At 35.6% G+C, this 17,892-nt stretch overlaps 2 protein-coding genes across 3 annotated transcripts; one reads left to right on the top strand and one right to left on the bottom strand.

Annotated features, from left to right (window-relative positions):
• The first annotated feature begins 7,367 nt into the window (after positions 1-7,367).
• On the top strand, positions 7,368-11,952 carry LOC129759868 (hypoxia up-regulated protein 1). 2 transcript variants are annotated; one of them, XM_055757414.1, is made up of 4 exons: positions 7,368-7,678; positions 7,746-8,094; positions 8,912-10,517; positions 10,606-11,952. In XM_055757414.1, exons 2-4 carry the CDS (start codon positions 7,763-7,765, stop codon positions 11,479-11,481), a joined length of 2,814 nt encoding a protein of 937 aa, XP_055613389.1. In that variant the 5' UTR covers positions 7,368-7,678; positions 7,746-7,762; the 3' UTR covers positions 11,482-11,952. The 2 variants fall into 2 exon arrangements, with proteins under 2 accessions (XP_055613389.1, XP_055613390.1); XM_055757415.1 differs by having other exon boundaries at positions 7,731-8,094.
• A 527-nt stretch (positions 11,953-12,479) lies between these two features.
• On the bottom strand, positions 12,480-16,795 carry LOC129759866 (uncharacterized). Its single transcript, XM_055757412.1, has 2 exons — positions 16,311-16,795; positions 12,480-16,249 (listed from the first exon to the last, which is right to left on the bottom strand). The coding sequence occupies exon 2, from the start codon at positions 16,210-16,212 to the stop codon at positions 13,681-13,683; it is 2,532 nt and encodes an 843-aa protein (XP_055613387.1). The 5' UTR covers positions 16,213-16,249; positions 16,311-16,795; the 3' UTR covers positions 12,480-13,680.
• Between the last annotated feature and the right edge of the window lie 1,097 nt (positions 16,796-17,892).

Genomic DNA, 17,892 nt, shown 5'->3' with positions numbered 1-17,892 from the left:
TAACATACTTAAAACAAATTAATAAATGACCTTCAACATGAAAAAATGTAAATAAACTTTAAATCGCGTCTAAAAGTAACGTCTGCATCACCGAATATTTTGCAAAAAATACCATTGTATAGCTCAATTTATGATTCAACTTTCAACTAAAGACACCAAAGTGGGCCAACAATTCCTTGAAGAGTTATGAAAGAAACAATGACAATAAATCTCTTTTTTTTTTGCATCGAAAACAAACAATGGTCGAATAACTGCACTTACATATGGAGGTAGCACGCACTTCTAACAACATGGACACAAAAGAACTTATCAAACCAGGTAAAAACACTATTTTGTTTGTGCTTTGTAGAGTGTTTGCAGCAAAGCTGACTTCATGTTATATCCAAGAATCTAAGTATAATATTGTTAATGTAGAACCAATAATGGGAGTTTTGATTTTACAGCCTGGTCATATAATACATAACTTATTAACTTTTCGATTAAAGATCATTGTAAAGCATAGTCAATGCCAATAGTAAAACCAACTTAAACCAAATACATGCTATGGAATCGAAGAACTTAATAATATCTTCTACCAAGCCGGCCAAAACAGCATTCCAAGAACTGATGGAAAAAGACCAAAAAAAGCCACGCGATGGTGGAACAAGAGGTTACCCTCCTCGTTAAAATCCGCCGGAAAAGTTTACGTGCTTTTAAGAAATTACCTCAAAATTATCCTAAATTCGAGGAGTATCACAGAGAATATTGTCTTGCGCGGAATAACTACCGGAAAATCATTTTTGAAAGCAAAAAACTGAGTTGGGAAGATTTCTTAAACGGAATCGACACACAATCTTCAAGTACTGAACTGTGGAGTAGGGTGAATTCTTTAAATGGAAAAAAGTGCACAGGGCTTCTTTATCAAACTTGACAATCACTATACCGACGATCCTTCCGAAATCGTAGAAGGTTTGGGAAATTATTTCGAATAACTCACAGCGACTAGAAACTACAGTTCCAGTTTTCGAGCTCAAAAAGAACGTGCAGAAGCAAATGCAACTTTCATCACATGGACTACATCGACGAAGACTAAAACCAACCATTTTCAATGAATGAATTTCTTTTCGCTCTCCAAAACTCTAAAGGGCGATCAGCCGGTCCCTGTTCTATTGGATATCCAATGCTAAAACGTCTCCCGCCTTCAGCTTAGTCAGCTCTTTTCGCAGCTTTCAACCGACTGTGGAATGAAGGTGATTTTCCTGCTATTTGGAAAACCAGCCTTGTAGTGCCTATACCAAAAACTGGATGTAGTAGTCGGGAACCCAATAACTTTCGACCTATCAGCCTTACTTGTTGCCCCTCCAAAATCTTGGAACGAATGGTGAATCGCAGACTTGTAACTATTTTGGAAGAGAATGATCTGTTGGACAAACGCCAGCATGCATTTCGCCGAGGATATGGAACAAGTACATACCTTGCAGATCTGGGAGAAATAATTAACAATGCTTTTTTTATCAAAAGCATACAACCGTACATGGAAAGAAGGAATCTTGAAAAAATTTCATCTTATGAGGATCGGCGGAAAAATAGGTAAATTTGTACAAAATTTTTTATCCGATCGCACATTTCGAGTCGTCATAGGCACATCATATTCTTCAATCAAAAAATAAGAAAATGGAGTATCTCAGGGGTCGGTACTCGCTGTCACATTATTTGTAACGGGTCGTAGTATCAAAATTAATAGAAGAAAGCTACAAACAGCTGTGAGCAAGATATCAAAATGGGCCAAATCTATGGATTTTACGATGGCTCCAGAGAAATGTCTCAGGAGCCACTTTTGCCTTGAAAATCATATTCCCTGGAAGCTTAAAATCGAGCTTTGACAGACGTTTCAACTTTGACTCACATTGCAGAAAGGTTAAACAGGACATAAAAAACCGTTTACGTCTCATTAAAATGATTAGTAAAAAGCGTACTGTATCCAACCGCAACACAATTTTAAATGTTGGAAATAGCATAAAGCATGGATCACTACAAATCTGGACGCATTAAAAAGGGTCTATCTCGGAGCTATGTAAACGAAATAAAAATGTTTTGTGCTCAAATTGTAGTGTTTTTACTGCACTTTTAAGGAAAAATAATAAAAAAATTATTCCGATGTTGTTTTGATGAAATTTCGTACTTTTTGTCGAGAACCACTCATCTAAGTTTGGACACCCTATTCGCTGACCTCAGCGGCCATTTTGTTCCACAATCTCTTCATCCTCATTCATGTTGCATCCCGAGTCGTCGTACCATTCTTCTTCATCTTCTGATTAATAATTGCTCAAAATTTTTCGATAGGGCGGAATTGAGGGCAGTTGGGTGGGTTGACGTCCTTTTCGACAAAATCCACCAGTTGGCCCGATACCACTGTAGTACCTCTCCGCTGTAGTGGCAGCTAGCTAAATCTAGCAAAAACTTTACTGGTTCTTTGTGAGATCTAACAAAAGGAAAAAAACATTTTTCAGGCACTCCTCCTTGTACATTTCGGACTCCATAGTCTTGTTTTTCACAAAAAACCGGGGTTTATCGACCGCAGCTCCAAATATCTTGCCAGATCAAACACTTTTCTGCAAAGTTATTGGCAAAAACGAATTTGAACTTGATGGGGACATCACTCCAAACAGTGGCTTTGTAAAATTTTTGGTCAGGAAGCCTCCTCAAATTAGATTTCGCGATTCCAGACCACATCGGGTTTTTGAACGTGGGTGTCCAAAATTAATTTTCGTCTCGCGGCTTCTATCACGTGGAACTTTTTTGGGACAAAACGAATCGTAATGAAATTTTCAGCACTGATAGAGGAAACATTTCCGAACAAAGTACTGTCAAATTTCAGATCCGACAACTAGGCCGCTATGGTATAATAAACAGTGCGTCCAGATTTCTGATGATCCATGCTTTAGACACTCCTTTATGGACTAGAAACAACTTGTCATTCCTTCCAACCTATAACAAAATCATACAACATGCCAGCGGACTGCTTCCAAGTTCCCCCGCTTTAGCTAGTTGCGCAGAAGCTGGAGTTCTTCCATTCCATTTGATAGCTGATCTTTCTACTGTTAAAAAAGCTATAAACATAGCTGAAAAGACGAACAAAAATGTATCCCTCTGCAGTATGGCCAGAAATATATTTAGAAAATACACTAAACTTCACTTATCCAACACAGGTGATTAGATTAGGGGACCGGCGATGGAACAGTTATATATCGAAAGTGAACTGGGAAATAAAGAAAAACGTTCGTGCAGGAGACAACCAAATGAAAATATTAGCATGTTTCAATGCGATTGTGGCCACAAAATTTCAAAATCACGAAAAACTTTATACAGATAGGTCTAAACTAGCGGACAAAGTTGGTATCAGTTTCTTCAGCAGAAGCTGCGGCGATAACGTTGGCTTTACACCACATTAGTTTTACAGGGAGCTTCGTGATTTTTTCAGATTCAGCAAGTGTGTTACTTGCCATACAAAATCCTCGTCACCCCTGGATACAACATATCCAACAGACAACATCCGACAATTTCATCTTTTGTTGGATCCCCGGGCACTGAAGCGGACAAATTAGCAGCCATAGGACGAAACGAAGAGCAATATGACGTTGGAATTCCGAAGACAGATCTCTCTTACTGGCTTAAGTCTTAAATTTGGGACGCATGGATATCGGAATGGAGAACACATAGGAACCTGAACCTAGCGAAAATCAAAGGGTATCCAAGGAAATGGAAAGATCGATCTAGTAGAAAAGAACAAGTACTGTTATCGAGGCTTCGGGTTGGGCACATGAGGTATACTCATCGGCATTATGTTTCCGGGGAACCTGCAAGGATGTGTGATTTATGCAACGTGAGGCAAACAGTGGAACACATAGTCATCGAATGTCCTGAACACAGGCATACCAGATTGGCGTGTCCATAAGGAATATCCTTTCAAATGACGAAGTAGAAGAGGAAAAACTACTTTGTTTCCTCAAAGAATCTTATTTGTTTGATGACATGTAAACTATAATAAACTTCTTCCAGAGACGAACCAGCCAAAGGCGGAAAGTCTCTTAAAATAAAGAAAAAATAATAAATACTGAATCTGAAAACTCAATCAGAAGTGAGACTAAAAATCTTTCTTACTAATTAATATAAGTATGTACATAATAAAAAGAGGTTAAAAAAACAAGAATCAAAATTGCAAGCTTTTATCAAATTTGAAATTCCTACAATAAGAAATCAAATTCATAATTAAAACTGCATCTAATTTTTTTTTTAAATTTTGTATTCATTCCAGAGATAACGACTTTAAAAAAAATAAAGGAATGAAAAAAAAATGATACGCTGTTTCTCAGTTTGCTTTTCTGTTTTTTATCTGTTTATTCTGTTCTCTTTGTTTTTTTTTCTGGTGTTTCTTGTTCTTTTTTTGCTCTGTTTGTTGTTATTTTTCCCTTTCATCCGGTTTTCGATTTTCAAGTTTTTTTGATAGTTACTTTTTTTTTTCCTATTTCTACTGTTTTTTGTTTCCTTTTTTTTGTTTTTCTATTTTTCTTTTTAATGTTTTTTTTATGTTTTCTGTTATTTCTGTTTTTTTTTTAATTTTTCTGTTTTTTTCTGTTATTGTTTCTGTTTTTTTGTTTTTTTTAAACAATAAACACAAAACCAATAAAAAAAGAAAAAAAGAGGAAAAAAAAGAAAAAAAAAACAGATACAACCGAGAAAAAAACAGAATTAAAAAAAAATCTAGAAAAAAAACTGAAAATACAGAATATTTTCAGTTTTTTTGAATTTTTTTTATGGTTTTATCTGTTTTTTTTGTGTGTCCTCTTTTTTCTTTTTTTGTGTTTTTTTTTTATTTTCTGTTCATTGTTTTCAGTCTGGCGTTTCTGTTCTTTTTCTTTTTTTTTCTGTTTTTTTTCTTCTCCTTTTTCTATTTTTTTTCTTTTTCTTTGGTTTTTGATTTTCCATTCTCCTGTTTATTTAATTTTTTTCTTATTTTAGTTACATGTTTTTTATTTTCTATTTTTTTTTTGTTTTTTTTCTATTTTTCTGAATTTTTTTTTGTTTTCTGTTACATTTTTTTGTTTTTTAATGTCTTTATTATAGAGATTATCAGCTTTCAGCTGGTTCATCTCCTGTTTTTTTGTTGCTGTTGTACTTCTGTTTTCTTTTTTTGTTTAAATTTTTCTGTTATTTCAGTTTCTTTTCTGTATTTTCTGTTTTCCTAGATTTTTTTTTCATTTTTTACTGTTTTTTTTTCTGTGTTTTTTATTTTGGTTTTTCTTCCTGGGTTTATCCTGGGTTTTTGTGTTTTTCTGCTTTCTGATATCCATTTGTTGAGTTTTTTATTTATGATTTCTGATTAAATTTTCCAGATAGAACATAGCTTAATCTAGAAACGTAAGCTCATAATGTATCTGTTAATGAAATTTCTTTAAAGAAATCAAAAAAAGTCTTGACTGTCAATTTTTAAATCGAGATTTTTATTTTTCTATTTTTTTTATAATTCGTTTATTTGAAACAGCTCATACCGAAGGTTTTAACGAGCAAAAGTCAGTTTTCTGTATTAAAAATTCATTGATAAATTTTCCATTTGCTTTCTATTATTATCATTATTATGTTGTTAATATTCGGGTTTTTAGAAGAAATGTAAATAAATTTGTTTTATAAAATTTAAAAGAACTGTGATTTCTAAATGTTAATTTAAAATTGTGATTTCAAATTCTCACTCTGAATTAGAGATTTGAATTCTGATCCTGAATTCACATTTCAATTTTTTTATTACCTACCTACTTCTTGGTTTTTGGAATTCCATTTAATGATTTCAAATTTCTGATTTCTGAATTTTGATTTTTTATTTCTATTTTCTGTTTTTTTAATGTTTTCCGATTTCTGATTCCTGATTGGATTCCTTTTTTTTTTCAAATTCCAGTATTTCGATGATATACTGATATTTGGTTTTTTAACTCTGAGTCTGTATACTGATTCCAAATTTTGTTTTTTTTTTTACATTCTCCTTTTACTTTTTTATTTCTTATTACCTTTTCTTGATTTCTGTGTGTGATGTGATGTATAATTTCAATTTTAATTTTCTATTTCTGATTACTGGTTTTTGGTTTCTGAATTCATAGTTTTCACTTTTGATTTCTTTATTGATGATTGCTTAATTGTTATATCAAATCATGACTTTTGAACTCCGAATTCAATTTTTTAATATCCAAATTTTTATTTTTAGGGATTTTTGTTTTCTTTTTCTTATTTTCTGATATTTTAATACTTATTTATCTACTATCCGACTTTTGCTTTTTGATATATTATTTCTAATTTCAACACTTATAGCTTTTTGATTTTAAGTTTCCTCTTTAAATTTCTGGTTGCTTGTTTTTGTATTCAAATTACGATTCTGAATTCTAATATTGGATTCTGAATTTTGAAATTGGAAATCGCAGTTTCAAATAAAAAAATGTAATTTTTTGTTTTGGACTGAACATTTTTTTTCTTAATGAATTTAACAGCAAGCTGTCATTCTTCCCAACTATCCTTTTTGGACTGAAATTTTTGAAACTTATTTTAAATACATATGTTTCGAATGTTGAATCCGGTGTAATTTTGAATTTCTGATCTGATTTAATATTCTGATGGAATTCTCATTCTGAATATCGAATTTTAAGTTCAGATTATGCATTCCGCTCCTTAACTTTTATTCTGATTCATGCTATGTATCAAACTGTTAATTACATATTCAAATTAATGAATTGGCTTACCTTAAGAAGTCCAATTTGTGAAAAATACAATAATTATTATTCACAATTTCTAGTTCGTCGACAATGCGGCTTTCAATTTATTTTTAGATTGCACAGGATTCTAAAAATAAATCCTTCCGTTTCTACTTTATCTGCTACCCGTAGAGGTAGATAATTCTGATTGGAAATGCATTTTCGATATTCGGTTGTACTAAAAATTGTACTAATTTTATCGTTGGTTTCTGCTATTGACCGCCAGGGTCGCTGCTATCGATTGAAAGTTTACACGAAAAGATTTCAATACTCATGTTTTGATTTAAGAACTGCCTCACTTTTTGGTTGCGATTAAATTTAAGAATTAAATTTTAAGGAAATCCAGCATTGCAAACGTGAAATCTGTTGTTAATTTGTTTCTTCTTAATTTTAATTGTTCGTTTTATAGTACAAACTATAAGAAACTTTGACTGATAAGCCTGTATTTGGTACTTTGGCAGTTTCAAAGGTTCCCAAATTATAGTTGTGATTTCCGTTTCCAGTTTGCAAACCGGATAACTCAAAAATGAGCTCAGGCTCCGGTGCGTTTTGTTATGGTCGCTTTTTGACTTGTTTCTGACAGTTTAGGATATTCGCTGATCAAAAAGAAACACGTCAGTACCTTCGATCGGTGACCATTCGGAGTTTTGGTTTACATCGTGCGTGTCCCTGGCGTATTTTCTCAGCTTCGGTCCAAACTATTAGACCACACGCAAAAGATTGAAAAGAAAATTAGAACCGTCTTGCATCAGAATTCCGCTGGAATTATTCAGTTCCGATACAAGTGCTGTGGGTGGTATTTTTTCGCTTCCAGACATTGAATTTGTCTGATGGCATTCTAATTGTGCATGCCGGATAAGTGAAAGTTTCATATTCTTTTTTACTCCAGAGAAATCAATCGATTGGTAAGTCCCGTTTTATTGCACTTTGCACATGTAAAATTCAGCAAATCATTAGTCAGTTTAATTTCAGAATCGATCCAAGCGAGGATGCATCCGTTTGCCGGTAGGCTTGCCTACCTTCTGGGGTTGGTCCTTTTGGCCACGTTGGTCCGCGAGAATTCCGGAGCAGCCGTCATGTCCGTGGATTTCGGCAGCGAGTGGATGAAGGTGGGTGTCGTTTCACCGGGCGTTCCGATGGAGATTGCCCTGAACAAGGAATCCAAACGGAAGACCCCGACGAACATTGCCTTCCGGGACGGGGATCGGCTGTTCGGCGAAGATGCGCAAAGTATAGGGGTGCGCTTTCCGGCCAACAACTTTGCCTACCTGACAGATTTGCTCGGGAAAACAGTTGACAATCCGATGGTTGAGTTGTACAAGTGAGTTAATTACTTTTTTCTAATTATTTTTAGGGTTTTAGGGCTTTTTTTTAGGTTACTCTTCGAAATACGATGCTTAAAAAGTCGATTTTAAAAGATTTTATAAATGTTATTGTCGATTTATTTTAATTTATCTTCTAGTTATTTAGGTTGTATTTCGACCGCATATTATCCTCTAACACGCATTGCATACTTTACTTTAGCATTCCTTATTGCTGTTGTGCCTATGCATTTTTTTGTTTTATTTGTTAAATTATTTTAAAATGCAAACAGTACTGTAACTTTTTCAAGTTTAAACCGATTTTGATAAATAATTTTTTGAAATCTTTGCTTTGAATTGACATTTGAGGCCCATGAATAACATTTGTAAAATGTTAGCATCGAGCCCAATACTGTCATTAAAACAAAATTTTCTTTAAAAATGTTTTTTTTTTATCGTTTTTTCATCATAAATTCAATTATTTCAACAATACCTTTGATCATATGCAAAAGTTAAGTTCAGATGATCAATAGCAAGTTTTTTCACATTCAATATGCAAAAACATGTCATATTAATGCTATGCAATTCAAGATATTTAAATTTAAGTAGGTACTTTTTTTTTGTTTTTCTCACGTTTATTTTTGGAGCAAAATTTAAAAACTGTTCTACTGAGATTTTGAATCTCATTTTCTGATTCAGCGTCCAATATTACATTAGAAATAATAAAGTTCACGATTTCAAAAAAATTGTAAACTAGTTTTCAGAAAATGGTCATAAAACTTTGAACTGCTACTAACACTTTCCATTGCTCACAACTGCGATGTCTTCTATCTACAGGAAACGATTCCCGTACTATAACATTGTCGAGGATCCGGTTCGCAAAACGGTTGTGTTCAAGAACGGCGAAGATCTGTACTCGATCGAAGAGTTAGTCGCCCAATTGCTGCAGTTGGCCAAGGAGATGGCCGAAGATTCGACCGGGCAGCAGATGACCGAAGCCGTGCTGGTTGTGCCCGGATTCTTCGGCCAGGCCGAGCGCAGTGCTCTGGTGCAGGCAGCCAAGTTGGCAAATCTGAAGGTTCTGCAGCTGATTAACGACTACACAGCCGTGGCCCTGAACTATGGCATTTTCCGCAGAAAGGAATTCAATGAAACCGCACAGTATTTTATGTTCTACGATATGGGAGCCTACAAAACGACGGCTTCGGTCATCAGTTATCAGCTGGTTAAGGATAAGGCAACGCGGGAGATTCTGCCGGTAGTTCAGGTTCTAGGAGTTGCTTATGATCGTACCCTCGGAGGGTTGGAGATGCAGGTGCGATTGAGAGATCATCTTGGAAAGGAGTTTAATAAAATGGGTAAAACCAAAACAGATGTTTTTACAAATCCAAGAGCGATGGCCAAACTTTTCAAGGAGGCTGGAAGGGTTAAAAATGTGCTGAGTGCCAATACCGAACACTACGCTCAGATCGAAGGTCTGCTTGATGAACAGGATTTCCGACTGTTGGTGACTCGTGATCAATTCGAAGAAATGTGCAAGGATCTTTTTGAGCGAGTCGTAGCACCAGTAGACCGTGCTCTGGCCGCTTCAGGGCTATCAATTGAGCTCATAAACCAAGTCGTACTCTTCGGTGGCAACACTCGTGTTCCTAAAATTCAGGATGTACTGAAGGCGCACATTAAGCAAGATTTGGGTAAAAATTTGAACTCTGATGAAGCTGCCTGTATGGGTGCAGTTTACCGGGGTGCTGATTTGGGTACCGGATTCAAAGTCAAGAAGTTTGTCGTTAAGGACGCTGTTTTGTTCCCGATACAGGTAGTTTTCGCGCGTGAAGGAGACAGTGGTGCTACCAGACTTGTCCGGAGAACTCTTTTCGGAGCAATGAATGCTTATCCTCAGAAAAAGGTTATCACTTTCAACAAGCACACTGATGATTTTGAATTCTCTGTTGATTACGCGGAGCTTGAATCTGTACTCAGCAAAGACGAAATCTCCAATCTAGGCTCTCTAAATCTCACTAGAGTTAGTCTCACAGAAGTTGCCAAAAAACTGAATGCAAATAAAGCCGAAAATGTTGAATCAAAAGGCATTAAGGCACACTTCTCGCTCGATGATTCGGGATTATTCTCTCTGGCCAATGTTGAGCTGGTTCTCGAAAAAACTGTTACGGAAGATGACGAGAGCACCCTGCAGAAGCTGGGCAATACAATAAGTAAGCTGTTTTCTGGTGATTCGGATGATGAAAAGGTCACCGCTTCCGAAGAACCGACCAAAGAAGAAAAGGACGGGGAACAGGCCGAGGACAAAAAACAAGAACAGAAGCCCGAAAATACTACCGCAAATGCAGATACCAACTCGACAGCTTCGAGCGACGAAGATGGAACCAAAAATAAGACAGATAAACCAAAGATCGTAACCATCAAGGAGACAATTCCATCTAAGGTAATTAAATTTTTTTTTATGTCATTGTATTTATTCTTGTGGTAATAACATTTGCTTTTAATTTGCACATTATAATCGTTCTAAACAGGTTGAAATTACTTACGTCGTTCCGCTTGATGGAGACGAGTTCAAGGATTCCCAAAAACGAATTCGTGCTTTAGACGAGGTAGACCAAGCTAAAAAGCGTCGCGAAACGGCTCTCAATGCTCTGGAAACCTACGTTATTGATGCCCAGGTAAAACTCGATGAAGAAGAGTACTCTTCCTGTGCCACCCAGGAGGAGATCGAAGCTATTCGTAAGTCTTGTTCAGAAATTTCGGAATGGCTTTATGAGGACGGCTCCGATGCCGATGCTGAAACTTATGAAAAGAAGCTAGATGAGCTGAAAGCCGTTGCAAATCAGGTCTACGCTAGACACTGGGAACATCGTGAGCGTCCGGAAGCACTGAGTGCCCTGAAGCAGATGATCAGTGGTGCCGAAGGATTTTTGGATAAGGCTAGGAACTTTACAAAAGAGGGCAATCCTGAGAAGGATGTTTTCACACAGGTAGAAATTGATACCTTAGAGCGAGTCATTAAAGAAACCATCGAATGGCGCAATACGGAAGTAGCCGAACAGAAAAAGATTGCCAAAAATCAACCCGTTCGCCTGGCTGTGAAAGATCTTACTGACAAAATGGCTCTTCTTGATCGTGAGGTGAAATATTTGGTAAACAAACTGAAATTGTGGCGACCGAAAGTGAAACCAACCCCGGCACCCAAAGTGGAAAAGGACAATGCCAAAAACAGCGACTCCAAATCCGGAGAGGCTCCAGAGAGTGAACAGGTTGTGGAAGAACCACCGAAAGAAGAACAAAACGAAAACAATTCCAGTGAAGAGAATTTAGATTTCGACGAAGAAAAGCCTGAAATTAATCCAAGCAAAACGGAAGACGGTAGTGAAGAGCAACATACCGAACTGTAGGAAAATTTCGCGATAAAATTGCACAAAATCAATCCTAAATTTATTTTTCCTGTTTGTTAATTATTTATTTTTTTTCAATTTCAAAAAAAGTTTTTTTTGGGTTCGCGCATAAGCATGGTATAGTTTGAATTAATCCAACACAGAACTTTACAGTTTGAACGAAGTTTAACCAATCACCATTCCGTGTAGCTGCAATTGGTTTCATCTCGTGGGATTGAACATTAGCTTAGATCGAAGCAAAACGAATAGAAACAATAAAACCAGAACCAGACTGAGTGATCCTACTGAATGAAGAAAGGAGTTCAAGTAATTTAATAGATAGAGAAGACTGTATGGGCAAAGAAAACGAGAAGCTCATGAACTTTAAGACAATTCAAAAACTGTTACAGATCAACAGGATAGCAGTTTGACCAAAACTACCACACTGGGATTACCGATTAAAAAAAACCTAATTGAGTGATTCCTAGGCGAGATCCTTGTTTTGAACGTATTGATTTCATGCCGAAACGTCAACTATTCTGCCCCCTTTATTCAAGCCATTTGTCTTTGTGAAAATCGCTGGACCTTCTGAGGAATGACAGTCAGAGGTAAGTACATGAAAATTTTTTATTTGCTCTTTTAATTGATCTCTTCGAGCGGAACCACTCATTTTAGATGCGGCTTATGCTCTATGGTTTTGAGAGCAGGCCATAGCTTTCCGGAAATATTGTTTACTGTTTGTCGTTTGTACGTTTTTGAACGGAGTGAATACAGATGATAAGGTTTTTTTTTTTAAACGGGTTTCACCAAGCCAGTCGACAATTTTTGAAAATAGTTAAGCATTGTTTCGTTCAGTACTTGCGTTTTATTTCTTTCTTTATCTATTTTATTGGAGGGGAAAAGGCCATAATAAAAAAGATGAAGAAAGTTATTGAGTATTTGTGTGTGATAATTTTATTTTATTTAAATGGTGTTTCGACATAACCTGATGAACAATATTTGAGTGTGATATTTATTATTATTAAAAGAGTAATGTGGGTTTGTCAATTTTATTAGTCTTGCGATACGAGTCATGTATCTAAATTGAAAAAAGTTTTAAATTAAACATTTCACTTGCAATAACTGTTTTAAGATCTTTAATTTTTTTTTATCCAATTTTTTTTCTGAAGTCCTTTTTCAGAGTCGCATTTTTTTATAAATTTAAATTTCTTTTTTTCAGCCTAGTGTTGGAAAACTATTTTTCCTTTTTCAACATTATTAGTTAAGTTCAAAATTGGAACCTTTTTCCGGATAATGATGGTTAATGCACCCTGACATGGTCTGTGTAGATAATCTTATTAAGCTTTGTTTATAATATTATTTGGATTAGCTGTAAATATTAAACTAACTGAGATTACTGAAGCTAATGATGAGCTTGTAAATAAGAAGGTACGTGTGACATTTATATTTTTTGGGGTTAAAGCGGTGGGCTAAGCAATGTTCATTTTCTGTCATAATCCATTTGTATAAAAAAGGGAGCTTTAAGACACTTGTTCTCTCTATTCCGCTGAACAATCGAAACATTCCGGATTGAAAATATCTCAAAATAGTTCCTGGCCCTTATTTTGTTTCAATAGTCGGTGTAAGTGAAGTGATAGAGGTGATAGAGTCCGGATTTGGATTTTTTTCTTTAAATTTTCGTATACATATGTCAATTAAAATGATTTTTCTTAGGGGTAATATTCATAGTTTGGTTATTTTCTTCAACAACATACTCTTGTTAAAATATCAGCTCAGAATAGAGTCTCACACAGTATGAGAAAAAGGATGAGCTCGGGAAGTCTATAATTCAACAACAATTTTTTTTACTAAATAAAATAAATAAATAAATAAGCATCTAAAGGGATAAAAAATCCCAAGTAAAAATATTGTTCGGTACAAATTACCGATTGCTCGTTAAAAAAGTTTAGTTGTTCAACAAAAATTATTGAACACTCGATAAAATTGCCACTAGACAAAATTACAGTTATTCGGGCCGACTACAAAAAATAACAAACTGATAAAAACACATGTTATAAATTCCCGTGTCTCTTTTCTGTGTTCATGCAATTTTTTGTTTGCTAAAAGTATTACCTATTATAAGAATACATAAAGGCAACTCTGTCTTGATCAAAGATGGGCTAAAGATAGTTAGAAGCAAACTTATTTGAAAAGAAAGTGAAACTTTAATATTCCCAGATATTACACTTCAACCCCTTTTGTTTTCGCAAACAGTTCGAACAATACCCGGTTTTCGAACAGCGCGACATTCGCTAAACGCTCAAGACAAGTTTTCCCTTTGGTTTTTCGTCCAAGCTGAATCTGAAGGTCCCTTTTATCGGAATGCTTTTCTATAAATTGTAGCGATATATGGATGAGCTCAGGAATTGCTGTCTCCAGCTTCGAGCATTCATCGATCAAAACGTGCAGCACATCAGCTTCCCTTAGAAAGTGTTTCAACACATAGTTTAGGTATTTTTTCTCCAACTGTCGGAAAATAGTTTCCAGGACGATTTGCTTTTTGTTGTGAAGTATTTTGCGGAAATAAATTCGCCACCTCTGGCTTACAAATTCTTGCAACAAATCGTCTTCGTCTTCTTCTTCCGTTATGCTGTTAGCTATTCTGAAAAGTTGCTCTATCACAAGAGGTTTGTCGCCCTCGATGGCATTCAGGAGGAAATCAGTTTCGTCAAGTTCAAAATTTGTCAGAATTTTCTCCGCTTTTTTCAATAGGGGATGCTCGTTTAGTAGCTGTAGCATCGACAGCAACATTTCCTCATTAACCGTCGACAGATCAATAGTTGTGTGGTTTCGAGGGTAAAATTTGAATTCCAGCTTTTCGGACAGATCAACTGGAATGCTTTCATAACACAATCCAAAGAGACCAGCAAAGCCACTTGCTACACAACGATGCAGATAAGTGATCATTTCCTCTTCGGAACAATAATTTTCAAAAAATGTGCAAAATTGCTCTTTTTTGGATGTAGAACTTATAGAGATTGTTCTTATAAATTTTTGATAAAAGTTGTTTTTGTACATGTCTTTCGTGCGAAAAATCTGATGGTTCAAAAAGTCATTGAAACGGTTGCCCGATGACTCACGGATGCAATTTTTAAGATATTCATTGATGGTATCTTGATCAACATCTCCTGTGATAATATAAAGCGCTAAGAAAAAATCCTGATAAATTGGATGAACAAATGAAATTGCGTGACTTTCGATCCTCAGCAGACCAAATTGTTCTAATTCGAGTAATTGTTCAGTACCGTTTCGCACTGAAGTGTCTAACCCGTAAGCTATTTCTGAATGACCGATTTCGAATTGCCATCGCAGTGTTTTCAACATAACTTCGTGTGCTCGGTTAGCTGAATTGAAATATTTGAGCTGATAAATATTGAACTTCATGTCGACTAATTTCTGTACAATTTCACTTATAGCTACGTCGGTCAGAGACAGACCTTTAGAAACCAAATCTTCGTATACTGATGCAATTACGCTATTTTGTACCGGAATTTCAAGGATATTCGAGCTCGGGTAGTGCTGAAATAATTTGTTACAGTTTTCTACGAATTTCAGCTCATCAACAGATGCATTGCTTGAGCTAGTCCAATGCTGCTGCAAAATTTTTTTTTGTTCTTCTGCGGATAAGGGATGTACAGTGCATATTGTTGGACTCAGGTGTTTCTTAATGAATTGAATCCGATGAGATCGTGTAGCTATTACTACAACGCGCATTGTTTTTTTCGCTATCCATTTCAACAGCTTTATAAGGTTGTGATTTTTGGTTTCGCTTATTTCATCAAATCCATCCAAAAAAAGGTTTATTTTACGTTCTTCAAATAATCTTAACACAACTAATCGTTGTACAATTTCAGAAGTTTTTATATGAAGAAATTTGAAGACAATTTCAATGTCAGACACATCTCCATCGAAATAGCTGATAATTGTTTGAAGATCCCTTAAAATTACGATGTCTGTTGGAAAAGCCCGTTTGCAATCTTCGGCCATCTTGACAAGCGACACGCTTTTTCCCACACTAGGGTCACCGCATAAAACAGTTATTTCTTGATTAAAATTAAAAGGCTTCCCATTTTCGTCCGTTATCAAGCGATCTATGTAAATGGACGACGAGATTAGTCGACCTTCATCATCGACTATTAATTTTTCCGAAGAATTCAACTGAACAATAGCTGCCGCGGAAATTTCTTCCTCAAGTTTTTTGCTTACAAATGTCTTCAACAATACTTCCCGACCTTGAAGACAAATTGTGCCCAAAGTCAGACGTTCTTTGATCGGTTCCGTCAAATCTGCGAATTTAAAGTCATCCTGTATAGATTCAATTTCGCGCGCGAAGTTTCCTTCGAAAACAACAATTGTCCAGCATATCGATACTTTGAAGTTTTCAATACTATCCACCTGCTTCATATCCTCGTTTCTTATAACGACTATAAGGACTGTATCCTGATTGTTGCGTCCCGTTCCATCTTTCATTTGTGTTTCACGGAATCCATCATAGGTGACCGTTTTACATTGCTCACCATGCTTTAAATCGGATAAAACTTTCCGAATTCTATATTCCGATATGTCACAACCACCACAAGCTCGCACAAATAGGAGCTTATTTGATCCGGTGAAGAAATCATCAAGACTTTTTTCAAGTGTTTTCAAGGCTTCCGGTTTAAATTCCAATCCCCTAGAATCATAGGTATTGCAGATGTAATGCTGTTTCTTCATTTTTGATAATCAACCTCAAATAGGTCGGCTTCGGTACCTGAAAAGTAAAAAAAAACATTGGGATCAGCTGACATCATTATGATTAGCTTATGACTTACTTTCTCGTTCTACGAAAACAACCTTCGATTTGATGCGTCATTATTTGTCCTCAGGTTAAACATTTTAAATATTCGTAGTTGAATCATCTCTACTCAGAAATTTGCGTTTACAATTTACAATTTTATTTTATTTTCGGTTTTCAAACATTTGATTCCTACTGTATTGCGTTACGTATCAACTTAAAGAGCGATTAACGTTTCGTGTCGCAACGTTATAGTCGCGATATTACTCCGGAATTCAACAATGGCTTGATCTGATCACAGATGGTACTTTAACAAAACACGTTCTTTACACGTTGGATAGGAGAATGATAGGTATTTTAAACTTGCCAAATGCTTATATTTAAATTAATAAATACACGCCGTGTTTTTGAAACGCTTGAACTCGTGATAACAGTTGCCAGTTTCTAAAGCAAAGTCCACCCACACTGGCAACTTGAACTGCGATGCGATTTCGATTGGTGGGTGTGAGACTTGTTTATGTTTACATTTTGGTTGCTGAATGTATCCCCATACTTGTCGGGAGACTTGCATCTCTACACGGACAAAATCAAACTACCCATTGGACTACCTATTACTGGGTTGATTGGCATGAAGTCCAAAGTGAGCAGTTTTGGGTGAGTGGATTTCACGTACTGAGGGGTTAAAAGCGATTACCTCAAGTATACCCAGTACTATTTACTATTAACAGTTATTATGACATTCATTGAAATGATTCGCTCATAAAGCGCTTCCATTTTAATTTTTTTAACTATTTTTTTCCGAAACTTTACTATTTCATGTTAACTTTTACATGGTAACTAGTACTATTTTCTATAAACAGTTACATACTATGACATTCATTTAAATGATTCACCTATAAATCGCTTTCGTTTTAAATTTTTTACAGTTTTTTCCGAAAATTTATTGTTTTATGTTAACTATTACATGGAAACTATTTACATTTAACTATTGAGAACTACTATTACATTCACATTCATTATTCTAACGCCGACCCATTTGCGCCGCGCCTGACGCAAGCCACCTAACCGACACCAATTCTGCAGTACAACACCAATTCTACAGTACTCGCTCATACACTCGCTCATCCAAACTTCCGGTTAACGTCCCCGGGAGCTCTCGGGGACCTCCCGGTGAGCTAGCCCGGGCGTATACTCATTTGTTTTTTTCGCTCGCTCATTTCGCAACCCGGGGATCAGTGTTACCACATCAAAATCTGTACTTTCGAGCAAAAAAATCTTTTTCATCTGTACTTTTTTGATTCAAATCTGTAACAAAATCTGTACCAACGATATATGAAAATTCAGTGCAATTACCACATTTTTTTTCAGTTTTACAACTCCATTGTTTGTAATAGATACAATTTCGAATATTTTTACCATTTATACTCTCTGAAACAAATCTCTCTAATAAACTATAAATATTTCATTAGGTCAGTATCACTAACATGGTTTATTTAAAGCCGCACTGCTATACATTACACCAAATGCCAAATCTGTACAATCTGAACCAAATTTAAAAATCTGTCATCTGCACCGACAGAATCTGTAATAAAAATGAGTCCAAAAATCTGTACTTTTAT

Source organism: Uranotaenia lowii, unplaced genomic scaffold, assembly GCF_029784155.1.
Source record: "Uranotaenia lowii strain MFRU-FL unplaced genomic scaffold, ASM2978415v1 HiC_scaffold_297, whole genome shotgun sequence".
Lineage (NCBI taxonomy): Eukaryota > Metazoa > Arthropoda > Insecta > Diptera > Culicidae > Uranotaenia > Uranotaenia lowii.
The sequence above is the reverse complement of the archived record's forward strand: the minus strand, read 5'-3'. Positions and strand labels throughout refer to the sequence as shown.